The sequence below is a fragment of the Spermophilus citellus genome, assembly GCF_964194105.1.
Source record: "Spermophilus citellus genome assembly, chromosome: 8".
NCBI lineage: Eukaryota > Metazoa > Chordata > Mammalia > Rodentia > Sciuridae > Spermophilus > Spermophilus citellus.
Genome location: NC_138189.1, coordinates 127,299,825 through 127,322,609, shown reverse-complemented (window position 1 = coordinate 127,322,609; position 22,785 = coordinate 127,299,825). Strand labels below are relative to the sequence as shown.

At 36.7% G+C, this 22,785-nt stretch overlaps 1 protein-coding gene across 1 annotated transcript in view; it reads left to right on the top strand.

Moving 5' to 3' along the window:
* The first annotated feature begins 1,027 nt into the window (after window positions 1-1,027).
* MND1 (meiotic nuclear divisions 1) overlaps window positions 1,028-22,785 on the top strand; it is a 59,125-nt gene continuing 37,367 nt past the window's right edge. Inside the window, exons 1-4 of the mRNA XM_081304149.1 lie at window positions 1,028-1,389; window positions 5,109-5,174; window positions 9,314-9,371; window positions 13,370-13,518. Coding sequence (XP_081160275.1) covers window positions 1,387-1,389; window positions 5,109-5,174; window positions 9,314-9,371; window positions 13,370-13,518 — 276 coding nt within the window. The 5' untranslated portion in view covers window positions 1,028-1,386. The remainder of the gene's footprint in view (window positions 1,390-5,108; window positions 5,175-9,313; window positions 9,372-13,369; window positions 13,519-22,785) is intronic.

Here is a 22,785-nt window from a genome sequence, read left to right as displayed (position 1 = left end):
CCAGCCTCAGCAACTTTGTGAAGCCCTAAGCAACTTAGTGAGACTCTCTCTAAATAAAATATGAAAAAAAGGGCTGGGGATGTGGTTGAGTGCCCCTGAGTTCAATCCCCGGTACCAAAAACCAAGAAGAAAGCTCAAGAAGAAATGATGAGCAATGAGGCAATTTTACCATCATTCGTTCAATATATATATCACCAGTTACTTCATATTTTTCTTATATCTCCTTTATTTTTTTAACTATCACAGTACCTACTTTAACCATATCATGACCAATACATGAGAAAGACAGGATATGTTAATTACATTTTTTCTAGTACATATTAAAATATTTATTACTTGGATACCCATTTACTATTTTCAAATTATGTCCTGTATCATATAAGGCGCTTTATGAAAAACTGAATTAATGAAACTGCAGTTCAATGTACCCCTTCTCCTGCTTTCATAAGAAGCCACAAGGACTACAAATTCTTATTTTAGAGGTCATTAAGTCTTTAGTAAAATTATTATGCTTTATAATAATTCAAAAATCCATATAAATTTAAAACACTTGAACTTTTGGCAAATATATATATTTTTTAGTGCTTTTCAGGAGAAAGGACCCAGGCATTTGCTCTGAATCTGCATCTACTACCATAGGGTACCATATTTTTGATCCATTTGATTTTAAATTCATTGGATTTTTAAAATATTTTTATTTATTTTTATGTGGTGCTGAGGATAGAACTCAGTGCCTCACACTTGCAAGGCAAGCGTTCTACCACTGAGCTACAGCCCCAGCCTCAAATTTACTGGGTTTTACTTTTTTAAAAACCTAAGGGAAAAACAAGAATACAAACAAACTGGTTTTTAATTTTACTTTTATTTTTTTGACAGCACAGGGGTACTCGACCACTGAGCTACTTCACCAGCTCTTTTTGTTTCGAGATAGTCTCCCGGTATTGCCCAGGCTAGCCCCAAACGTGCCATCCTCCTGCCTCAGCCTCCAGAGTAGCTGGAATTGTAGGTGTGTGCCAATGCTTTCCAAAATTGCCTATTTTTTAAGCCAAATTAAGGTCCGACTGCCATTGCGGAGAGGAAAATGCACGTAAAAACAAAGACTCAAAACTTTCTTTCAAAAAGAAGAAAAAAAGCCACACACAACACAGAAGAAAAAAAGGAGAAAACAGCTCTGCGACTCCACTCCCGGGCCCCGCCCTCCTCCTAGTCGGCCGCGCGGCGGAGCCGCCAGGGGTCGCTGTGCTCCGTGCGGAAGAGGGTCAATCGCCTCCCGGAACTTTCCCCTTCGCTGCTCCGCCCCCTGTGCTTGTTGGCGCCAAAAACAAACCTGCCCTCCCCTGACGCGCCCCGCCCCTTAGCCCGCGCGCCGACCCTGCTACCCGCACCATGGTAAGAGCTAAGGCCACTGTCCCGGGTCGCCTTTCTCCTCAGTGTCTGGGCTTCGGAGCCCGAGACGACGCGGGATCCTCCTGCCCTGGCGGAGGCGCCCGTCAGGTCGACGCCGCGGCCCCCGCGCGCTCCCCGGCGGGCACCCGCCTGTGCCGGGGCGGGGCGGCCGGGTTGGGTAGAACGCTGGCGGCCTTGGCGAACGTGACCCGAGAATCCCGTCTACTCGGGGTTTGTCCTACAGGCCGCGAGGCGCCACAGAATCGGTGGCCTGGACGCCTCCGGCTTCGGCCTGAACCGCGAAGGAAAGTGCGGGCGGGCGCGGTGGCGCCAGGTCCCAAAGGCGCGCTCCCGCGTGCTCCCGAGGGCGCGGTGGCTGTGTGGCCCGGTGCCGCGCACACTCCCGATCTGCCGGCGATCCCAAAAGTACCCAGCGGGTCTTCCCTTCACCCCGGTTCACTCGTGAAAGTCCCCCGGGTCTTAGCAAACGGCAGGGATCGCGCTCTGTGCGTGGCCGCTGCGGGCCTGGCGGGTGTCGCCTGTCAGCGCGGCGCTGCGCCCGGGTCGTGGGGTTTCCCCTGTGAACCGGGAGGGTTACCCGCCAGGAAGGTTCCAAACCAGCTTTCCCTGTGAGCTTCGGGTCCTCATTTTCATAAACCTTCAAAGTTTCGAGCGGTTTTTTTTCCTGCTCGTGTTGGCAGAGAATTAACGTCTAATCAAATGAATCTTAAGATTTTAATGTCTTAATTTAGTTAAGTGGCCGTTATTTTGCCCCACCAATGATGGACAAGGATCGAGTTGTAGGGTATTTGAAGATACTTGCCCAGCTGTAATTAAGTGATAACGGCTTCTTTGTGGTTTAACTAACAACCCAGGCACCTGGGCATAAAATGGACCCAGAAGCCACAGGAACAGACTTAAAAGAAATCTGTGAACAGTGCTTTGTGTTATCACATTTCTCTTTGTAGAGTTGCTGGTCTAGTATAACCCACTACCGACCCCTGTGCAGCACAGACGCATCGACTTTGCCATAATCTCTCTATCCATTTTAAATCACCTTCTCATATAAATAATTTAATGTGCTGTTAATTCTTTTCAGATGCTTACTTCTGATCATGGAGAACCATGAAACAGAACTTTTTATAAATAGGTACTTGCTATTTTTTTAAAAAAATATGATAAATAGTTTAGTGTTATCTTGGTCAAAGATAAATTTTTGCCCTCTTTCCCGATTGTGAATTAATAACTGTTCCAATCTGGCTGAGTTTATTGAGTAAACAATTACAAGGCTGGGTACATTTTTTAAATTGGAGAAGTACAGCTCTGAGGAAAGCAGATAGCACCTATTTTTAAGTTGTTAAGAGATTTTTGCTAATTGATCAACAGGTTCCATTTCAGGAATACTGTAAATCCTAATTTGAGAAGGCTACTGGGACACAGGTTTTTTTAAGTGGTTTACAATATTTTGGTCAACTAGAAAGCAGCATAGTCCTCAGGCCAAGTTTTGAATCTCCTTCTTACTAATTTGAATGCATCTTTAAATTACACATCACTAGAGTTTTTCCTAGTCCAAGTATTAAATGAGTCCTAATTGGAGGGAGAGGTTTCCTAACACAGGCATTAATATGGCATCCTTTATAAAAGTCATTTTAATTCTGACCATGCTAACTCTCCTATTGCGTTAATAACAAAAATTATTTCGAGTCATAAAAGAGACTGATTCTGCCTGGAAATGTATATACAGTTCATCCACTTTTCTTGAATAACTTATAGCTGTAGAGAACTTTTCTAAAACCATGTCCCAGGACATTCAATTCTTACTGCCTGAGGGTGTGTGTGTGCCTGGGTTGTGTGTGTATATACACACACACAAGTGTACAAAGTGTACACACAGGTCCACAAGTGTACAAAGGCTTTCCAGGAGCTATTTATAATGCCAAATTGCTAGGGACCTTTCCTATAACATTGAGATCTGTTTTCTGCTCATGCACCCACAGACTAAAGTCCTAAAGAGATTTTCCTTGCTCCAACATAGCCTCTGATGTCCTTTAGATTCTGGGATAAGAAAAATAAGGTTCCCAAATCTGGGCACAGTTAAAATACCTAGAGAGAGCTTTTTAAATATGCATACCTGGGGCCCATCTCAAAGAGTGATTCAGTTCATACAGGATGTGTCTGTGCATCAGTATTTTTTTTTTGTGTGTGTGTGGTACTAGAGATTAAACCCAGGGCTTGGCATTTGGCTAGGCAAGTGCTACATCCCCAGCCCTAGGCATCAGTATTTTGAAAGCTGAGATGATCCTAATGTCTGGCAGTTTGAGACCCACTGGAAGGAACCAAGAAGTGAGCTGAAGAGCCTTCCAACTGGGTGTGAATTTTATGCTTGATTGATTCAGATACTGCAGGAAGCCAGTGTGAAGGGAGACTTATAAAAAATCTTGGACTCCAGCTCCTCAGCCCTGCATTTAGTGAACAGATTTATATGGTTTCCTGGAGCTTGCCTACCTGAGATTTGTAGGATTTCTCTTTGCAAGCAAGATAATAGTTATCCCAGAATTCCTTATTAACTCATTCTGCATCATATGTTGGGAATATTGTGAGTGTTGTGAGGTTTGGAAGCCTATACAGCCTTAAATGTTAGAGTTAGGGGCTTTAGATATGTCAAAATTCAGTGCTGGTCCTTACCTCTGTTCTCTCTAACCTGGTTTACAAAACACTGGGAGTTCGTGCTTTGAAGTTTTTCAGTCTGCTGAGAGAGACAAGTAAACACTTCTCTTCAATGTGGTAAATGATTTGATGAAAGTGAGTCCTGGGAACACATGCTTGGCCTGTGAGCTCAGGGAAATTCTGGACAGAATTTCAGGAGACATTTTGGAGTTTTTGATTTGGCAAGAGGAAAGGTGTTTTAGGTAAAGCAATATTTTTTTTTCAAAGGCACAGAAATGAGAGCTTGCTTGGAGTAGAGAATTATAAGTGACTTTGGTATTACAACCCAAACTGCTTGTCTCTCCATGTTGTTACGGTAAAACTCTAGGTGGGGAGTGACTATGAGAGGGGTAGGTTGGGGTCTGGTGATAAAGACCTTATATATCATACTAGAGGTTCTAGGATCTCTCTGATAGCTAGGAGCCACTAAAAGATTTTAAGCAAGGGAAAGGCATGGTCAGATTTTCTTTTTCACAATGTAGAATGTGACCTTAGAGGGTGAGACAATGTAATTAGGTGGCTGGAGGTAGATAATGAAAGCCAGAACTGAGGTAGTGATGTTAGGTTTGAAGCAGGCAGGACAGGTTAGAGAAATACTTAAGTGCCAAAATTAGCAGAACTTGGCCATGGTTGGATATGGGGTAAGAAATGATGGCCCCTAGAATAACTGCTAATCCACTGGCATGGGTAACAAAGTAGTCTCTAACTTAAACTAGAATAACAGGTTTGGGAGTAGGTGTGGGAAAGGAAGAATTCATCATGGACCACCTGAGTTTAAAGTCTTTCCGTGCAGGCAGGTAAGTACATAAGATTGATGTAAAGTTTTGAGGTCTCAGTATCTGTGTTAAAACCATGAAAGAGATAAGATCAAAGATGAGGTGTGAAGAGCTGAGGGCATCAATAGCCCAACACTAGGGGACTGCAGTATTTGAGAGTAGATCAAGGAAAAAGATCAGATTATGTTTTACACTGAGTTTTTAAAAACTTAGTGTTCACTTTTTACTTTTGTGCTTTAGTCAAAGAAGAAAGGATTGAGTGCAGAAGAAAAGAGAACCCGCATGATGGAAATATTTTTTGAGACAGTAAGTTGTTCTCATTAAAATTTTTAGTATTTTATGTAATTTTCACATTAAGTTTATTTTCACAGTTAGTATATTGTGTATTTTTACATTAATTAATTCACTGATAGCCACTGCTGCTTTGTTAGAGATCCATACGGTCCAATTTCTTGAAAGATGTATAAAATTTTGCAAACATTTGTCTTCCCATGAACTACAGAGTATGGAAGAATCATGTCCCACTGTTGGTAGAGTCTCATTCACCAGAATTATCTTTCTGATACATATATTTGATTGTTCTTTCTGCCTGAAAGTAATGAAAGTAATTCATGTTTACTTAGTGATACTGAGGTGCCAATCACTGTTCCAAGCATTTATCAGAGATTATCTGATTTCTCCATATATCAACCCTATGAGGTATTGCTATCATCACTGTTTTACAGATGAGGACTTTTGAGATGCAGAGTGTCTATAAGAAGCCTATCCTGGATCCCAAAAATAGAAGTGACAATACCAGTATTCAAACAAAGGAGATCATCTGATTTTAGAAGGAGTGCCTCTTTGTATTTATTTATCAATCTATCATATGTATTATATGATGCATATATGATCGTTCACAGGCCTCCCTAATTTGCTCCAGATGTTTATGCTTGCCATTAACAGGAAATATGTTTAAAATTTTAACTTTCAAGTAGCAGAGACAGAATTCAAACCCAGCCTCCTGGCTCTAGAGCCTGTTCTTATTCTCTTCACCATGTTGCTGTACAATGGCCTTTCTTTGCCTCCAGGTTCAAGTCCAAATAGGCCTTTTACCTTAATCTACATTAACTTCATGTGGCTTGGCAGAAACTTTAACCTACTGACCCCAACTACTGGCTATTTTCATCATATACAGATATGAAGAAGATGGGGAAAAGTGTTCAAGCAGAATATTAGATTGATAAAATTCCTTTTCATTTTGATAATGTAGATTCTCAATAAAATGAGCAAAATATTCTGGGAATTTAAAAAGTATGTATTTCTTCTGTGAGTGTAACTTTTACTGTTTCTAAAAGTCATTTGCAATTCAGAATAGTATATCATTAATAGTGATGATATCATTAAGAAGATAAATTGGTAAAGTTTGCATATGAAAATTATGACAATTATTCTGCTGAGATGAAATATTTTTCCTATAGTCTTAGAGCAAGAAAAATCTATTTAATTCCTACCAGACAGTGGAAAGCTGGGGAAAGTAGTCAGTGAAATTATTTTGTCCTTTGTAGTATTGTTAATTATCCCAAATATAAAAATTGGCTATTTCTAATTGAGAAATGTTTAACTTTCCCCCTCAATAACATTAAGATACTAAAGACTGATACTAATGAATATTAGCAGCTTAAAGAAGTTATCAGTGAGGTTTTGGGAAAAACTAGGAATTAATTCTGTTCATTGGTTTCAATTCATACATGCCTGTTCCTTTTCCACCTTTCATCCTAGTTATTTGCTGCTCATTTATGTAGTTCATCAGTTTTTAACAGAATTAAAAAGTATAACAGACTTGAGAAAAGTAATGGAGACCGTTTCATTTATTGTCTCATGAACAGGATATGATATATCCAGGATCCAGATTGATGTCAAATGTTGACAAATATTAGACACAAACCCTTCATCAATTTGAAACAAATCAATAATATGGTACACAGGGAAAAGCATGGATTCTAGAATTCAGATTCTGGAATCTTTATTCCAGTTCCATTGTTGGAATTGGCAAGTGAAAATTCCAACAAAATCAAATATGGCTGCACTAGCTTTAGTTACAGAATATGACTTTAGATGTGAATAGTAACCTCATTTTAGACTAATGTCAAGGAGAACTGTTCATGATGTAGAAAGTTAAAAAAAAAGTATATAAAAATATTGCAATATGATCACAGATATTAACAGTGGTAAGATGATAGGTGGATTTTGTTTTAAGTCTCTTTTTTCATTTACTTATAGCGAACATATATCACCTTTTGAATCAAATTAGAAAACCAACCAACAAAGCACCACATACTTTGGTGCCTCTAATCATAAGTGGTTCATTTACAAAGGTTTAGAAATCTTTTTAAAACACAGTCTTCAGTAATCCTGACAGTTCATGAAAGGGTAAAGAACCTTCTTATCCCTTCATGAACCATTTTGTATGTTGAGGTACAAATAGTCTTCCAATAAACTTTTGTTGAATTTTTCTTAAAATTATCTCAGCAAAGACTTAAATGAATAGCTCTTCATTGGCACACTTATACCCAGAGAATTTTACATAAATCTATAAATAGAATGAGACAGACATATCATATATAGATATATACATACACACATATATATATATATGGATCTGTTGCATATTTGAAGCTTCCAATGTAATAAAAAAATTCTTTGCCTGTTGCACTTGGGAAGAACATGTGGACAGGATAGCTGTGATTTCGAACTTGAACTTGGAATCTGTTTTACTTAATACTGGTATAACATTAAGAAAGTTCCTTGACTTCTCTGTTTCTCAGGCTCTTCATCTGTTAAAGAGAACAGATGCACCAATCTCACAGTGTTGGTATGCGAATTAAATGAAATAATTTATGTAAAACATTACAAACTCTAGGTCATAAATACTTAATTAATCTAGTGTTAAACCATATGTCTTCCATGGAATCTTACATGTAGTTTTTTTGGAGGGAAGGGGAACTAACTAGATCTATTATGTTCATTTCCTTTATCATCAGTGCTTAATGCTAGGGAGACTAAGAACTAAGATTTACTTGAGATTATTTGTTCAGTCCATTTGGGTTGTGAGACTGTTTGTGCAAGCCCGTTTGTTTACCCAACAGTCCATAAGGTTGGCCAGTGTGTCTGGGGCTCTCTGGTGACCACATATAAGCAGATCTCTCAATGAATTCATGTTCTTTTTCCAGGCACTATGAAGTATTTGCAAAGAGATAGAATGGATTTGTCTAGTGCATTAGAAACCTATAACCAATAATTTATTATATGTTCCCTAAGATTCTAAATTGTCACCTTTAATTCTCAATTGTGCAAAATGGATTGATCTTATACTCTAATGAGTTAGTATTCTCTTTTCACTAAATCTTAGGTGTAGTGAGATGAAATTTTTTCAAATATTTTATTATAAAAAAAGTTCAAACATATAACAAAAACAAGAATTTTACAGTGAATACACATATTTCTACTACCCAGATTCTACCATTAACATCTGACTTTACTCACTTTATCATGTATGTATTCATCTATCCACTTCTTTATTCATTCATCAATTTTTAAAATATACTTTAAAGGAATTCATATATAAATAGCCTGGGTACCAGGCCTTTACCAAATATGTGTTTTTGAATATGTTCTTCTAGGTGGTATTTGTTTTTTCAATTTCTTAGCAGTGTCCATTGGGATGGGCAGAAGTTTTTAATTTTTTTTGTTTCCATCTAATTAAAGATGCCTTTTCAAGTTTATTTTGGAAGAAATGAATCCCAGATTTCCATAACAATAATAATAGTATTTCTGTAATAATTACTGAATACTTTAGTCTTTTGAGACAGTTTTGTTTTATTATCCAAGTTCTTTTTACCACTTAAACCAAAGCTTATTACAAGTAGAAAAAAGTAGTCAACATTTTTTATGACCATCAGATTAAATATCCTACATGCTTATTTTCCCTCTATGTTTTACATTGCATATGGTGGGCATGCAACGTGTATAGATGAATGATTGAGAGATGGCTATGAATTGTATAATTTTCTATATTTAGGTGTAACTGCTTCATGAAACCTTAAATGTAAACAAATCTTGACAGTTGTCTGTTGTTTTGATTAGAACTGCTAAATCTGCAGAGTGTAATTTATGCTAAATAAGGCACTATTTTTTATTTGTTTTTCTGGTTCAGCAGGAAGTTGTTCTTTGTTTTAATCTCCACTTATTCTAAAGAATTATGCTCAGGCTGAAGTCTGTTTTAAATTATATGGAGGGTATTGAAGGAGATAATCACAAAGTTTTTTATAGTTCTAAAATGCTTAATTCTATTGCACTCTTTGTTTTCATGCATACTTTTTAATACAATATTTTATGAATATAATTACATAAACGTATAGTAGAAAATAAATGTGTTTTTCATATTTTCTACTCCTTTTAAACAGAAAGATGTGTTTCAATTGAAAGACTTGGAGAAGATTGCTCCCAAAGAGAAAGGCATTAGTAAGTATTAAAGATATGCTGGAATACTTTGGAAAATATCAGTCATATTTTCTGCAATAATATTTCTTTTTATGAAAAACAAATTTCTAGAGATGAAGAATGTTTGTAAAAGTTCCTATGTAATGTCTGTTGGCCGTCAGTTCTTGTGTTTGGATTATATGCTGTAGAAGAGTTAAAATGGAATACATGCATATACTCACACGTGCATATACATATACAATATACACCCTTTTTTTTAATATTTATTTTTTAGTTCTCGGTGGACACAACATCTTTGTTGGTATGTGGTGCTGAGGATCGAACCCGGGCCGCACGCATGCCAGGCGAGCGCGCTACCGCTTGAGCCACAACCCCAGCCCCACCCTTATTTTTTAATGTAGTTTATTTCAAAAGAAATGAACATTGTTCTTATGTTCTAGTATTTGTTAAACGTGATTTTGTGTCTTTACATCATGTATTAGTTTCCTAGGGCTGCCCTAACAAATTCCTATACATATATTGGCTTAAAGCAGCAGTAATTTATTTTCTCATAGTTCTGGGGGCCAGAAGTTTGAAATTAATGGGTGGGCAGTTCTGGTTCCTTTGGGAGGCTCCAAAGGAGAATCCATTTCTTTCTTCTTTTCCTAGCTTCTAATGGTTTCTAACAGGATTCTAATCCCTGGCTCTGTCTTCACACAGCCTTATCCTTTGCATCTGTGTTTTTCTTTTCTTCTCTCTTAAAAACATATGTCATATCTCCTAAACTTGATTTTTAATTACATCTATAAAGACCCTTTTCCCAAACAAGCTGATATTCACAGGTTCCAGGAGGTTAGGACCTTGAATGTATTTGGGGGGTAGGGGAACTACTAAGTCCACTACACATGACATGTTTCTTTTTAAACCTTTCTGATTATGTAAACTATGCATGTTAGTTTATTTTAACAAATTTGGAACTATAAAAACTATAAGGAAGAAGGTGAAATTTTTTCATAATCCTATTCTGAGGTCACCACTGTTAACATTTGGATGTTTCTCTGTGTGTGTGTATATTTTTGTCCATCTCTCTGATAGGGAACCATGCTGTGTATGCAGTTTTGTGTTTGTGGGGTTTTGGGGGAGTTGGTATTGGGATTTGAACCTCGGGCCTCATGCTTGCTAGGCAAGTGCTCTACTACTGAGCTAAACCCTCAGCTATGTATTTTTATATAACATTTTATCATCTACATTTACATCACTTGTTTTAAAAATGATTTTTGACAACTCCATCTCCTAAAATTTCATTTTGTGATCATCCACAATACCATAACTTGGCTTAGATGGTCACTTATTGAACATTTAAATTGTTTCCAAATATTGCTGCTAGAAATAATATGTCATTAACATACAATCTGCTCTGGACTGAATTATTTTCCCCCATTTTTTGTTTGTCTGTTTGATACTGGGGATTAAACTCGGGGGCATTTGACCATTGAGCCAATTCCCCAGCCCTTTTTTTGTATTTTATTTAGAGACGGTCTTACTGAGTTGCTTGGTACATACTTGTGTCCTTTTTTAGCCTTTTTAATATGTAATCTCACACTGCCTTCAGGGAAGGTAATTTAGTCAAATTTTCCACTGCTGTGTCTAAAACACCTAATAAGAACAATTAGAGGAAGAGAAGTTTATTTGGGGGCTCATAGCATCAAAGGTCTTAGTTCATAGATGACTGACTCCTTTTCTCCAGGCCTGAGATGAAGCAGAACATCATTGTGAAAGTGTGTCGTAGAGGAAAGCAGCTGGGCACAGGCACCAAGAAGCAGAGAGAGAGATCTCTGTTCAACCAGAACAAAATATATACCCAAAGGCACATCCCCAAGGACTCACGTCCTCTAGCCACACCCTACCTGCCTACAGTTACCACACAGTTAATCCCTGTCAGGGATTAATATGCACTGATTAGGTTAATGCTCTCATAATCCAATCATTTCACCTCTAAACTTTCATGAATTGTCTCACAGATGGGTGTGAGTTCTTTTTTATATATACATTTGTTTTATTTATTTTTATGTGGTGCCGAGGTTCTAATCCAGTGCCTCATACATTACTACAACTGAGCCACAACCCCAGCCCACACAAGAGCTTTTGAAGAATACCTAATATCTAAAGCATAACAGAAGCATATACCAATTTATGTTCCCACTAATTTTTTTTATTTTTTGCAACGCTGTACCCAGGGCCCTGTACCTGCTAAGCAAGCACTGTATACTGAACCTCACTCTCAACTCTCATTTCTTGAAACAGTTTTCATATTTTGAATTCTTGGACATTTCAGTTTGTACTGCTTTAAAAATGGGGTTGAGGTTGCATGTTTTGTGCATTTGGTATTGAGTTTATTTATTTATTAAATCTTTAATTTTGGGGTTTGTTTTTTAGGATCTCCCCAACTTTCTGTGCTGGTGGTACTGATGGAACCCAGGGGTACTCTACTACTGAGCTACTTCCCCAGCGCTTTTTATATTTTATTTTGAGACAGAGTCTGGCTAAGTTACTGAGACTGGCCACTAACTTGCAATTTTTCTTCCTCAGCCTCACAAGTAGTTGGTATTATAGGTTTATGCCACTGACCTAGCAAATCTTTTAAATTTTTTAAATAATTTTATTATAGTGGGGAATCTAAGAAAAATTAAAATGAAAACTAAAATATAGATAAATTTCTTGGTACAACAAAGTAAGAATTATTGCCTGGTGAGGTGACAAACACCTGTAATCCTTGCTACTTGGGAGGCTAAGAAGAAGGGCAAGTTTGCAAGTATAAGGATGGCCTAGGCAACTTCTTGAGACTCTGTCTCAAAAAAATAAAAAGGGCTAGGAATGTAGCTCAGAGGTAGAGTATTTGCCTTGCAATATGCAAGGCCCTGGGTTCAATCCCCACCACCTCAAAAAAAACCAACAAAGTAAGGATTATTAATGGATTTCAGACACTTGTGATATGTGACTTTGTATCTTTACGTGGTATTTTTAAAACTTTTTCTGATCTTTAATCTGAACCTTAACTATAGCACCCAAATATCCTTTATTCCTTAATTTTTCATAATAGTTTTGTTTTAGTTTTCTTAGCAAAGAGTAATACATGTTACTTGTTGGAAGGGGGAAAAATAAGCAAAAATAAGGAACTAAAAATCATGTGTTACCTGTTATCCAAAGATAATCACTGTCAGATTAGTGCTTATGGTCCTTTATTTTTCTATGAAGACATTTTGAAAATATATTCATATCATTAAATATTCTTAAATAGGCTTTTGTAATAAATGATTGCATAGTAATTTTTAAAAATTTAGCTCTTGGACTGGTTTTTAATTTTTGCTATTGAAAACAATGCTTCCATAAAGCTCCTTAAGCATATATCATTATTCTCTGTGGCTAATTTATAAAAGCAAAATTTCTCCATAAAAGATATGCATAAAGCTGAAGATTTCTTCACCATGTTAAGAGTATCTGTTTCCTTGAATCCTTTATTTTTTGACATTTTTCATTTGTTAGTCAAGAAAGTATATATCAGTGCTTTATTTTGCATCTCTTCAAGGAGGAGTGGGGTCAAGCCAGGAACAGTGGTGCACGCCTGTAATCCCAACAGCTGAGGAGGCTGAGGCAGAAATATCACAAATTCAAAGCCAGCCTTAGCAACTTAGTGACGCTCTAAGCAATTTGGTGAGCCCTATCTCAAAATAAAAAGGGCTGGGGATGTGGCTCAGTGGTTAACTGTCCCTGGATTCAATCCCCAGTACCAATAAAAAAGAGAATGGGGTTGGATTTTTTTACATATGTTGGCCATGAATATTTTATATATTCCTATCGATATAATATACTGTTTTTCGATCTTTGTGTTATTTTTAAGAGATTTTTATTAACTATTATCTTTGTTTAATATTTTTCAGATGTTTTCAGATTTTTTTAATTTTTTCAGATTTTTCAGTTATTTGTTTTTAATTTTATTAATAGTGTTTCTTAATATAGTTTTTGAAAAATCTCTTTCTTAGCTGCTATGTCAGTAAAAGAAGTCCTTCAAAGCTTAGTTGATGATGGTATGGTTGACTGTGAGAGGATCGGAACTTCTAATTACTATTGGGCTTTTCCAAGTAAAGCTCTTCATGCAAGAAAACGTAAGTTGGAGATTCTGGAATCTCAGGTAAGCTGCCAGAATTAAAAATAATGGATTTGAAGCTAGTTTTCACTCTGTGCCTATTATACGCAAGGCCTTGGGTTCAGTCTTCAGCAGTGAAAAATAAATAATAGATTTGCTTTGTAACACAGAGATTTGTCTTAATCCTTTTTCATTAAGTGGTTTCCTTTAAATTTTTAGAATCCACTGTTTGGCTTAATGTATAAAGATAATCAACTTCTCTATTTTACTCCTGAACCATAGGGCTGGTAACCAGGCCTGGTGGTGCTCACCTGTAATCCCAGCTACTTAGGAGGCTGAGGCAAAATGATCACAAGTTTGAAACTGGCCTTAGCAACTGAGCAAGACTCTATCTCAAAAAAATTTAAAAAACTGGTGATGTAGCTTAGTGGTAGAGTACCCTGGGTCCAATCTCTGGTACCACAGAAAGTAAGCAAGCAAACAAAAAATTGTAATAAGGTCAGCAGTAGAGCACTTGCCTATCATATATGAGGTCCTGAGGTCCTCGGTTCAATCCCCAGGACTGAAAACAAATAAAACACAATGCAATGACCTTAGAATGTTTTAACTTTCATTTTCCCACATCATGATATTATTTTATATTATTTTAGTACACAAATAGTTTTTAATATGTTCATAGGTATATATACAATCACCACTACAGTGTTCATCACTTCAAAAAGAAATCCTGGGGCTGGGGTTTAGGCTCAGTGGTAGAGCACTCACCTAGCACATGCGAGGCCTTGGGTTTGATCCTTAGCACCACATAAAAATAAATGAAATAAAGGCATTGTGTCCAACTACAACTAAAAAATAAATATTAAAAAAAAAAGAAAGAAATCCTGGACCTTTAGCTTCAGCCTACCTCTCTCAACCATAAGCAACCATTAATCTACTTTCTGTCTGTATAAATTCCTTTCTCTGGACATTTTATATAAATGGAATCATAATGTATAGTCATTCGTAACTGACTTCTTTCTCTAAGATTCATTCATGGTGTAATATGTATCAGTACTCCGTTTTTGTTTGTTTGTTTTATGGTGCTGGGGATTGAACCCAGGGCCTTGTGTATGCAAGGCAAGCACTCTACCTATCCCCAGCCCTCAGTACTCCATTTTTATGGCCAAATAGCACTTCATTATATGGAGATAACCACATTTTGCATTCAAGTCTATTGGTGGACATCTGGGTTGTTTCTACTTTTTGGCTGTTCTTAATGATGACACAGCAGTAGCATTGCTAGATCATATGGTAACTCTGTTTAACTGCCAGACTGTTTTCTAAAGCAGCTGTACCATTTTATATTCCCACCATCAGTGAATGAAGGTTCCAGTTTATCAGTATCCTCCCTTCCAAAATTTATTACCTGACTTTTTCATTCTGACTTCCTATTAGGTATGAAGTAGTATCTCATTGTGGTTTTGTTTTTCATTTCCCTGATAATTAAGGATGTTGGACATCTTTTCATGTGCCTCTTGGCCATTTCTGTGTTTTCCTTGGAGAAATATTTATTATTTATTCAGATCCTTGGCTCATATTTTAACTTTTTTTTTTTTTTTTCTGATACTGGGCTTGAACCCAGGGGCACTCAACCACTGAGCTACACCCCCAGCCCTATTTTGTATTTTATTTAAAGATAGGGTCTTAGTGAGTTGCTGAGTGCCTCAGCCTCTTGAGCTGCTGGGATTATAGCTGTGAGCCACCACACCCAACTATCTTAACTCTTAAACATGATGAAATGTGATGTGGCACTTTTCTGTCCTACTAGGGAATAACATGCCTATTTATCAGTCAGCAGTTTTTAGAATTAGAAACTTTATACAGAGTATTAATCAGCTTCCATTACTGTATGATATATCTGAGATAACTAACTTAGAAAAGGTTCGTTTTGGCTCATTGTTTAGGAGGTTCCAGTCAGGCCCATTGCTTTGGACCTGTAATAAAGAACACATCATGGCAAGAGCAGAGGGTGGAGTAAAACCTCTTATAACACAGGTAGGAGAGCAAAGAGAAAGAGAAGGACAGATTCCACAGTTCCCTTTGAGGGCATGCCTTCAGTGTCCTAACTTCTTTTCACTAGGCCCCACCTCTTAAAGGTTCTACCACCTCCTAATAAAGCCACCCTGAGGACCAAGCTTTTAACACAAGGGCTTTAGAGGACATTCAAAATCCAAACTATAACACAGGATAATTTACTTTTAAGTCTTTTCAAGTTCCCATAACTTACATGTTCTGTCCTTCTCTAAATCCAGCATATTGTTTAGGGCTGGCTACCTGTTTCATAAACATTGTTCTCTTCCTTACTAACAAAGCACCTTTTTGTTGTTGTTTTTGATTGTACTGGGGATTGAACCGAGGGGTACTCTACTACTGAGTTATATCCCCAGCCCTTTTTATTTTGAGATAGGATCTTACTGAGTTGCCCAAGTAGGGTGGAACTTGGTGATCCTCCTGCCTCAGCTTGTATAGTAGCAGGGATTATAGTTATGCACCACAGCTCCCAGCTCAAAGCACTTGTTGAGGAAGCCGTGTCCAAAAGATGTTCATCTTCCTAGATTCCCTTGTAGCTAAGTTTTGATAAATGAAATTTTAGTGGAAGAATAGATTTGAATTTCCTAGGAAACTTTCCTTTATCCTTATAAAGGCCAAGCTTCTTCCCTTTTTTTCTGTGATATGGTCATATTACGACCCACAGTAACAAGCATAAGGCTGAAGACAATTCCCAAGGAATGGTATAGCCTAGATGAAAAGATCTGGGTTCTCTGTGGCACTTTGAAATACTGTATTAGACTTGGACTGCTTTACCTCTGTACTTACTACTTGAGCAAATTAAGCCTTCGTTTAATACAGTCTTGGATAAGTATTCTCTTATTTGTGGCTGTATTCTAAATGAATAGTTGCTTTGTAGACTTTCTTATAAATATGATTTAGATCTTATATTATCTGTTGCTGTGTAAAAAAAAAAAAAAAGAAAGAAAGAAAGAAAGAAAGAAAGAAAGAAAGAAAGAAAAACTGCATACCCCAGAGTTACTTCAAGAAACAAACATTGATTTTGTACCTTTTCTGTATATCTGAAATCCTGGCAAGATTTAGCTGGGTACCTCTGGCTGAAGGTCTTGCTTGAGGCTGTACTGTTGGCTAGGACTGCATACTCATCTGGGAGAGAATATACTTCTAAGTTAAGTCCTGCTGTTACTGCATTTAGTTCTTGCAGGCTTTTGGACTCAAGAGTCTCAATTACAGATAGCTTTTGGCCAGAGCCCCCCCTCAGTTGCCTACCACATTGGTTTTTCAATAGGACAGCTAACAACATGGCAGCTGGCTTCCCTTAGAGCCAATGCATGTGAGAGAGTCCAAGACAGAAGAAACAACAGATTTTTTTGTATTTTTTTAAATTGTAGATGGACACAATACCGTTATTTTACTTATTTATTTTTATATGGTGCTGAGGATCAAACCCAGTGCTGCCTCACATGTGCTAGGCAAGTGTTCTATCACTATTTTTTTGTTTCTTAATCTTGCAAGTGACATCCCATTGTTTTTACCTCATTGTATTCCTTAGAAATAAGTCATTAAATTCAGCCCCTACTTAAGAGATTATATATGGGCACAAATACCGGGAAGCAAGGATCATTTGGGTCATAGCATACTTATTTTTAAATTCTTAATTTTTTACATGTATATGTCTCATCTTCTCAATTTGTTTTATTTTTAAAAATGCTTTATTGAGGAATAACTGGCATATAAAAACTGTTCATATTTAACATAATTTGATAAGCTTTGACATACATGTAAGTACATAAAACCATCACAATCAAAAAAATTGAACATAATCATAACATCTGAAAGTTTTTCATTCCCTTTGTATCTTAATTTTTTTTTTAGTTGTAGATGGACACAGTACCTTTATTTTGTTTTATTTTTTAAAATATCTTTAAAAAATATTTTTTTAGGTGTAGATGGACACAACACAATGCCTTTATTTTTATGTGGTGCTGAGGATGGAACCCAGATCCCACCCGTGCTAGGGGAGCACTCTACTGCTGAGCCACAATCCCAGCCCCCCTTTATTTTATTTGTTTATTTTTTTTGTGGTGCCGGGGATCGAACCCAGTGCTTCATACATGCTAGGCAAGCACTCTACCACTGAGCCACAGCCCCGGCCCTTTTCATGACTTTTTTTTTTCCCCGTATGTTATTCAAGACTTATTCATGTTGCTAATATGTATTCATTCACTTTTATTTCTCAGTGGAATTTCATTGTATGAATATACAACAGTTTATCTATTGATAAACATTTGGGTATTAAGCTATTTCATTAGGTGCATAAACATTTATAATTTTGTCCCCTTGATTTATTTATCCCTTTATCATTATGAAATTACCTTTTTACCTTAGGCCATATTCTTTGTTCTGAAATCTACTGTCTGATTTTTAAGCAGTTGTCCCTTGGTGTTGACAGGAAATTGTTTTAGTAACCCAAGGCTACAAAAATCTGCTGAGGGCTGGGGATGTGTGCTCGCCTGGCACGCGTGGGGCGCTGGGTTAGATCCTCAGCACCACATAAAAATGAAATAAAGATGCCGTGTCCACCGAAAGCTAAAAAGTAAATATAAAAAAAAAAAAATCTGGGGGCTGGGGATGTGGCTCAAGCGGTAGTGCGCTCGCCTGACATGCATGCGGCCCGGGTTCGATCCTCAGCACCACATACCAACAAAGATGTTGTGTCCGCCAAGAACTAAAAAATAAATATTAAAAAATTCTCTCTCGGGCTGGGGATGTGGCTCAAGCGGTAGCTCGTTCGCCTGGCATGCGTGCGGCCCGGGTTCGATCCTCAGCACCACATACCAACAAAGATGTTGTGTCCGCCGAGAACTAAAAAATAAATATTAAAAAAAAAATTCTCTCTCCCTCTCTCAAAAAAAAAAAAAAATCTGCTGATACTTAAGTCTCTTTTATAAAATGGTATAGTATCTTCATATGACTATACACATTCTTTTGTACACTTTGTCACGTCTAGGTTATTTACAATGCCTAATGCAATGTAAATGTTGTTACACATAATGTTGGGACATAAATAGTTGTTATATTCTATTGTTTAGAAAACAGTGAGTAGGATTTTTAAATTCATACATGCGAGATATTGTGGCACATACCTGTAATCCCGGCTGCTTGAAGCCTGAGACAAGAAGATCACAAATTTGAGACCAACCTGGGCAACTTAGCAAGATCCTATCTCAAAATTTAAAAAGGGTTTGGAATATAGCTGAGGGGTAGAGTGCTTATCTAGCAAGTGTGAGGCCCTGGATTCAACCCCTACTGCTGCAATTAAAAAAAAAAAAAAAAAAGTCTGTCATATTCAGTACTGGTGCACATTTTTTCCCTAAATTTTTCAATCCATGGTTGACTGAATCAATGTTGGTAGATCCCACATGTACTTAGGGCCAACTGTATATGAACTCTTTCTTTTGATTAAGATTAATGTGTGGGCTGGGATTATGGCTCAGTGGCAGAGGGCTTGCCTCACACATGTAAGATCCTCAGCACCACATGAAAATAAATGAATAAAATAAAGATATTATGTTCATCTATAACTAAAAATTTTTTTAAAGAAAGATCAACATAGTGTATCTTTTTCTGTTTACTTTTAATCTTTTCTTGTGTTTTCTACTTAAAGAATGTTTCCTATAAGGAACATATAGTTGGGTCTTTGTTATAATTTGATAATTTCTGACTTTTAATTAGTGTGTTCAGATTATTTATGTTTAATGTGATTATCAATGTAGTAGTTATAGTAAGTCTGCCATCTTATTACAAGTCATTTTTAAGTTATTTGAGGACAAGGATTATATTTACTTTGAACAAATAGTGATTATTTGAGTACTTAACCTTCCTGATAGTGATTATTTGTCCCTAAAATTAGGCATAATGAGTTCTTATTGTACTTTTCTTGGTTGACTTCAGTAAGCCAGAGAATTCTTTACCTTTGAGGGAAAAGGCCAAAGAAACCATTTTTATTTTTTCACTTCTGGGTTTACTATAATCTCTATTTAGAAAGTGGGGATACCTGGCAAATCTTAATAAAGCAAGATTATTGTTGTACTCTGAATTTAACTATTTAAAAATTGAACTTGAATGACTAGAGAATAGGGTGTTCTAATTTCTACTGCTCTGTGTTTCTGGGAACATGCTTGTGTAAGTAAGAGGTTGACAACCTAAGCCAAATTTGCAAAAGACATCATGTGAATTAGGAACTGTCAATATGCCACTTTCCCCACTGGCCCAAGAGTCAGCATCCAGTGACACACCCCTCTTTCCACTCCCACTTACAAGCTAGAGGTCAAAGCTTAATCTGACACACCTATAATTCTTACTTCTGCTTGTAAGTCAGAAGTCAAGTCAGAATCTAACACATAGGCAGTAAAAGATACTGTACCTCCTGTTCTAAGAGCTCAGAAGGAATCATAGTTTTCTCAACTAACTATAGAATCTTAGAAGTTTTTCTTAAGCTTTTTAAAGCCTCAGTTTCTCAATTTGCAAAAAAAGAGGTTATACCTATTTCCAAGGGTTGTAATGAAGATTAAGTGATAGTATGTACCTTTTACACATGGTGGCCACAGATTGTACTGTATCAGTACTCATTGGGGAGTATATACTGTAAACTTATTTATTCAATCAGAATAAATATTTGAGGGTCTAATATGTGCAAATCATTTTAACAGATACTGAAGGTGATTCAAAAAAGTGTAAAAAAAAAAAGTGGGTGCAGTGGCGCACACCTATAATTCCAGCAGCTCGGGAGGCTAAGGTAGGACGATTGCGGGTTCAAAGCCAGCCTCAGCAACAGTAAGGTGCTGAGCAACTCAGTGAGACCTTGTCTCTAAATAAAATACAAAATAGGGCTGGGGGTGTGGCTCAGTGGTTGAGTGCCCCTGAGTTCAATCCCCAGTACCAAAAAAAAAAAGTCCATGCTTATAAGAAATAAATTATGACCTGTGCTGGTGGATGGATGAATGGAGAGAGAGAATAAGATAGATAGGAAGGAAAGAGTAAAATGAATGAAAAGTAATACATGACAAACTTCCTGATAGAAAAAGGCTGCAAGTGGCCAGGGGATTTATATAAAGATACAAAGCATTTGGTTGATGTTGAATTGAACCAGATTCCACATTCAAGGTTGCAGTCAAGGATCAGCTTATTCTACATATGCCAAAGGATAATGTTAACTTCCTTTGAGTTTCTTGTTAATTACTTCCAGATTGGGATGGGGGAAGGAGGAATTCTTAATTTCCTTTCTTTCTTTTTTCTCCCATCATTCCTGAACTGTAATGGCTTTGGTTCTGCCAGTGATTCTAATTATGTGCAGGAATGTACTTGTCTCTTGAGAATGGACATTCTTATAGTAGATCTGAAAATTAAATCAGGAAACACATATTTTTTTCTCCCTTGCCTTTAGATTGTATGTGTTGATCATTATTAAAGACATTCTAAAAGCCTCATGGTTATAATTTATGTTAAGCTTTTTCTAAGATAGCAAACAAACCAGCAGCTGTATGGGTTGTGTTAACTTCTACAGATATTTACTGTGTGCCTGCTCTGTACATGCACTGTTGTTAAGTTTTGGGGGCAATATAAATAAAATAGAATATGTGGTTTTTGTTTAGAGAATTTATACTTTACTTGGTTAGGCTTGGTAAATACCTCACATAGTTAATTACCTTTTTGTAAAAAATTAACTATGTAATGGTTAATGCCAAATACTAATCTTTGCTGTCTGTCCTAATTGCTATACAAATTTAGATGATGGTAGGATTTTTATATTTATATACTTAACTACAGGAAATTTCTTTCCTTTTTTTTTTTTTTTTTTTTTTTTTTTAAGAGAGAGAGAGAATTTTTAACACTTATTTTTTAGTTTTCGGCGGACACAACGTCTTTGTATGTGGTGCTGAGGATCGAACTCTGGGCCGCACGCATGCCAGGAAAGCGCGCTACCGCTTGAGCCACATCCCCAGCCCCCCTTCTTTTTTTTTTTTTTTTTTTTTTGGTACTAGAGATTGAACCCAGGGATACCTTACAACTGAGCTATACCCCCCAGTTCTTTTAATTTTTATTTTGAGACAGGGTCTTGCTAAGTTACTAAAGCTGGCCTCAAATTTGAGATCCTTCTGCCACAGCCTCCAAAGTCATTGGGATTACAGGCATGCACAACAGCATCCAGCTAAAGAGAGTTGTTAGAAATTTTTGAGCTGAAAGTTGGGTAGATTTAGATAGATGGAGGAGATCTGTAAAGAGGAATAGAGGGAATATTTATTGAGCACTTAACCAGACACAGTTTTAAGAGCTTTTACATATTTTACTTCCTTTGATTCGTATACCTGCATGATATAGATAGTATTAGTTCCATTTTACATGTGAAAAAAATGAGGCACCAAAGAATAACTTTTTCAGGGTTACAGTATTAGTAAACAGCAAAGCAAGATTCAAATCAAGGCATTCTAACTCTGTGGTTCATGATCATTATAACCAGAGATAAACAAAACTGTAAAGCAAATTATAGTCAGTGGGTAGTTGGTGAATATACAATTTTTTGTTGTATAGTAATAGAAAAATAAAATTGAAAATTAGATTGAGGCCTTGTTATTATGGGATGTGTTAGCACTTGGTTGAATTTTTTTCTTGTCCACCAAGCAGGGGAGGCTAAACAGTTCTCTGTTAGAATATTTATGGGTGTTTTGCTGAACTAATAGCTTAAAACAATTATAAGCTTTGAAAATAGTGTTGTTACATTCTACTATTAAGTGAAACTTTCCCCCTTCTTTTTTTTTTTTTTGTACTTTTTTTAGCTGTAGATGGACACAATACCTTTATTTATTTGTTTATTTTTATGTGGTACTGAGGATTAAATCCAATGCCTCACATGTGCCAGGCAAGCACTCTACCACTGAACCACAATTCCAGCCCCTCCCCCTTCTTTACTTATATGTAATTAATATTTTATTAATTTTGCTGAAAATAATTTGAGATGTAGTGATTTATTTCTGCTGAGCTGAAGTAAGTATTTGGACTGAGTTAAAGAAATAGTTGTTAAACTAGCCTTTGTAGATAACTGTGACACAAATGCATTCCTGAAGCCTTTTCACATAAATTAATGATTTTAGTAATATATGGTTAACTTCAAGAAAAGCTTTATGTGGAGATGATAGAAGTGGAAATTCATGCTTTAATTTGCTAGTTCTGAAAATGTAGATATGTTTTCTGAAATGTAAGTAT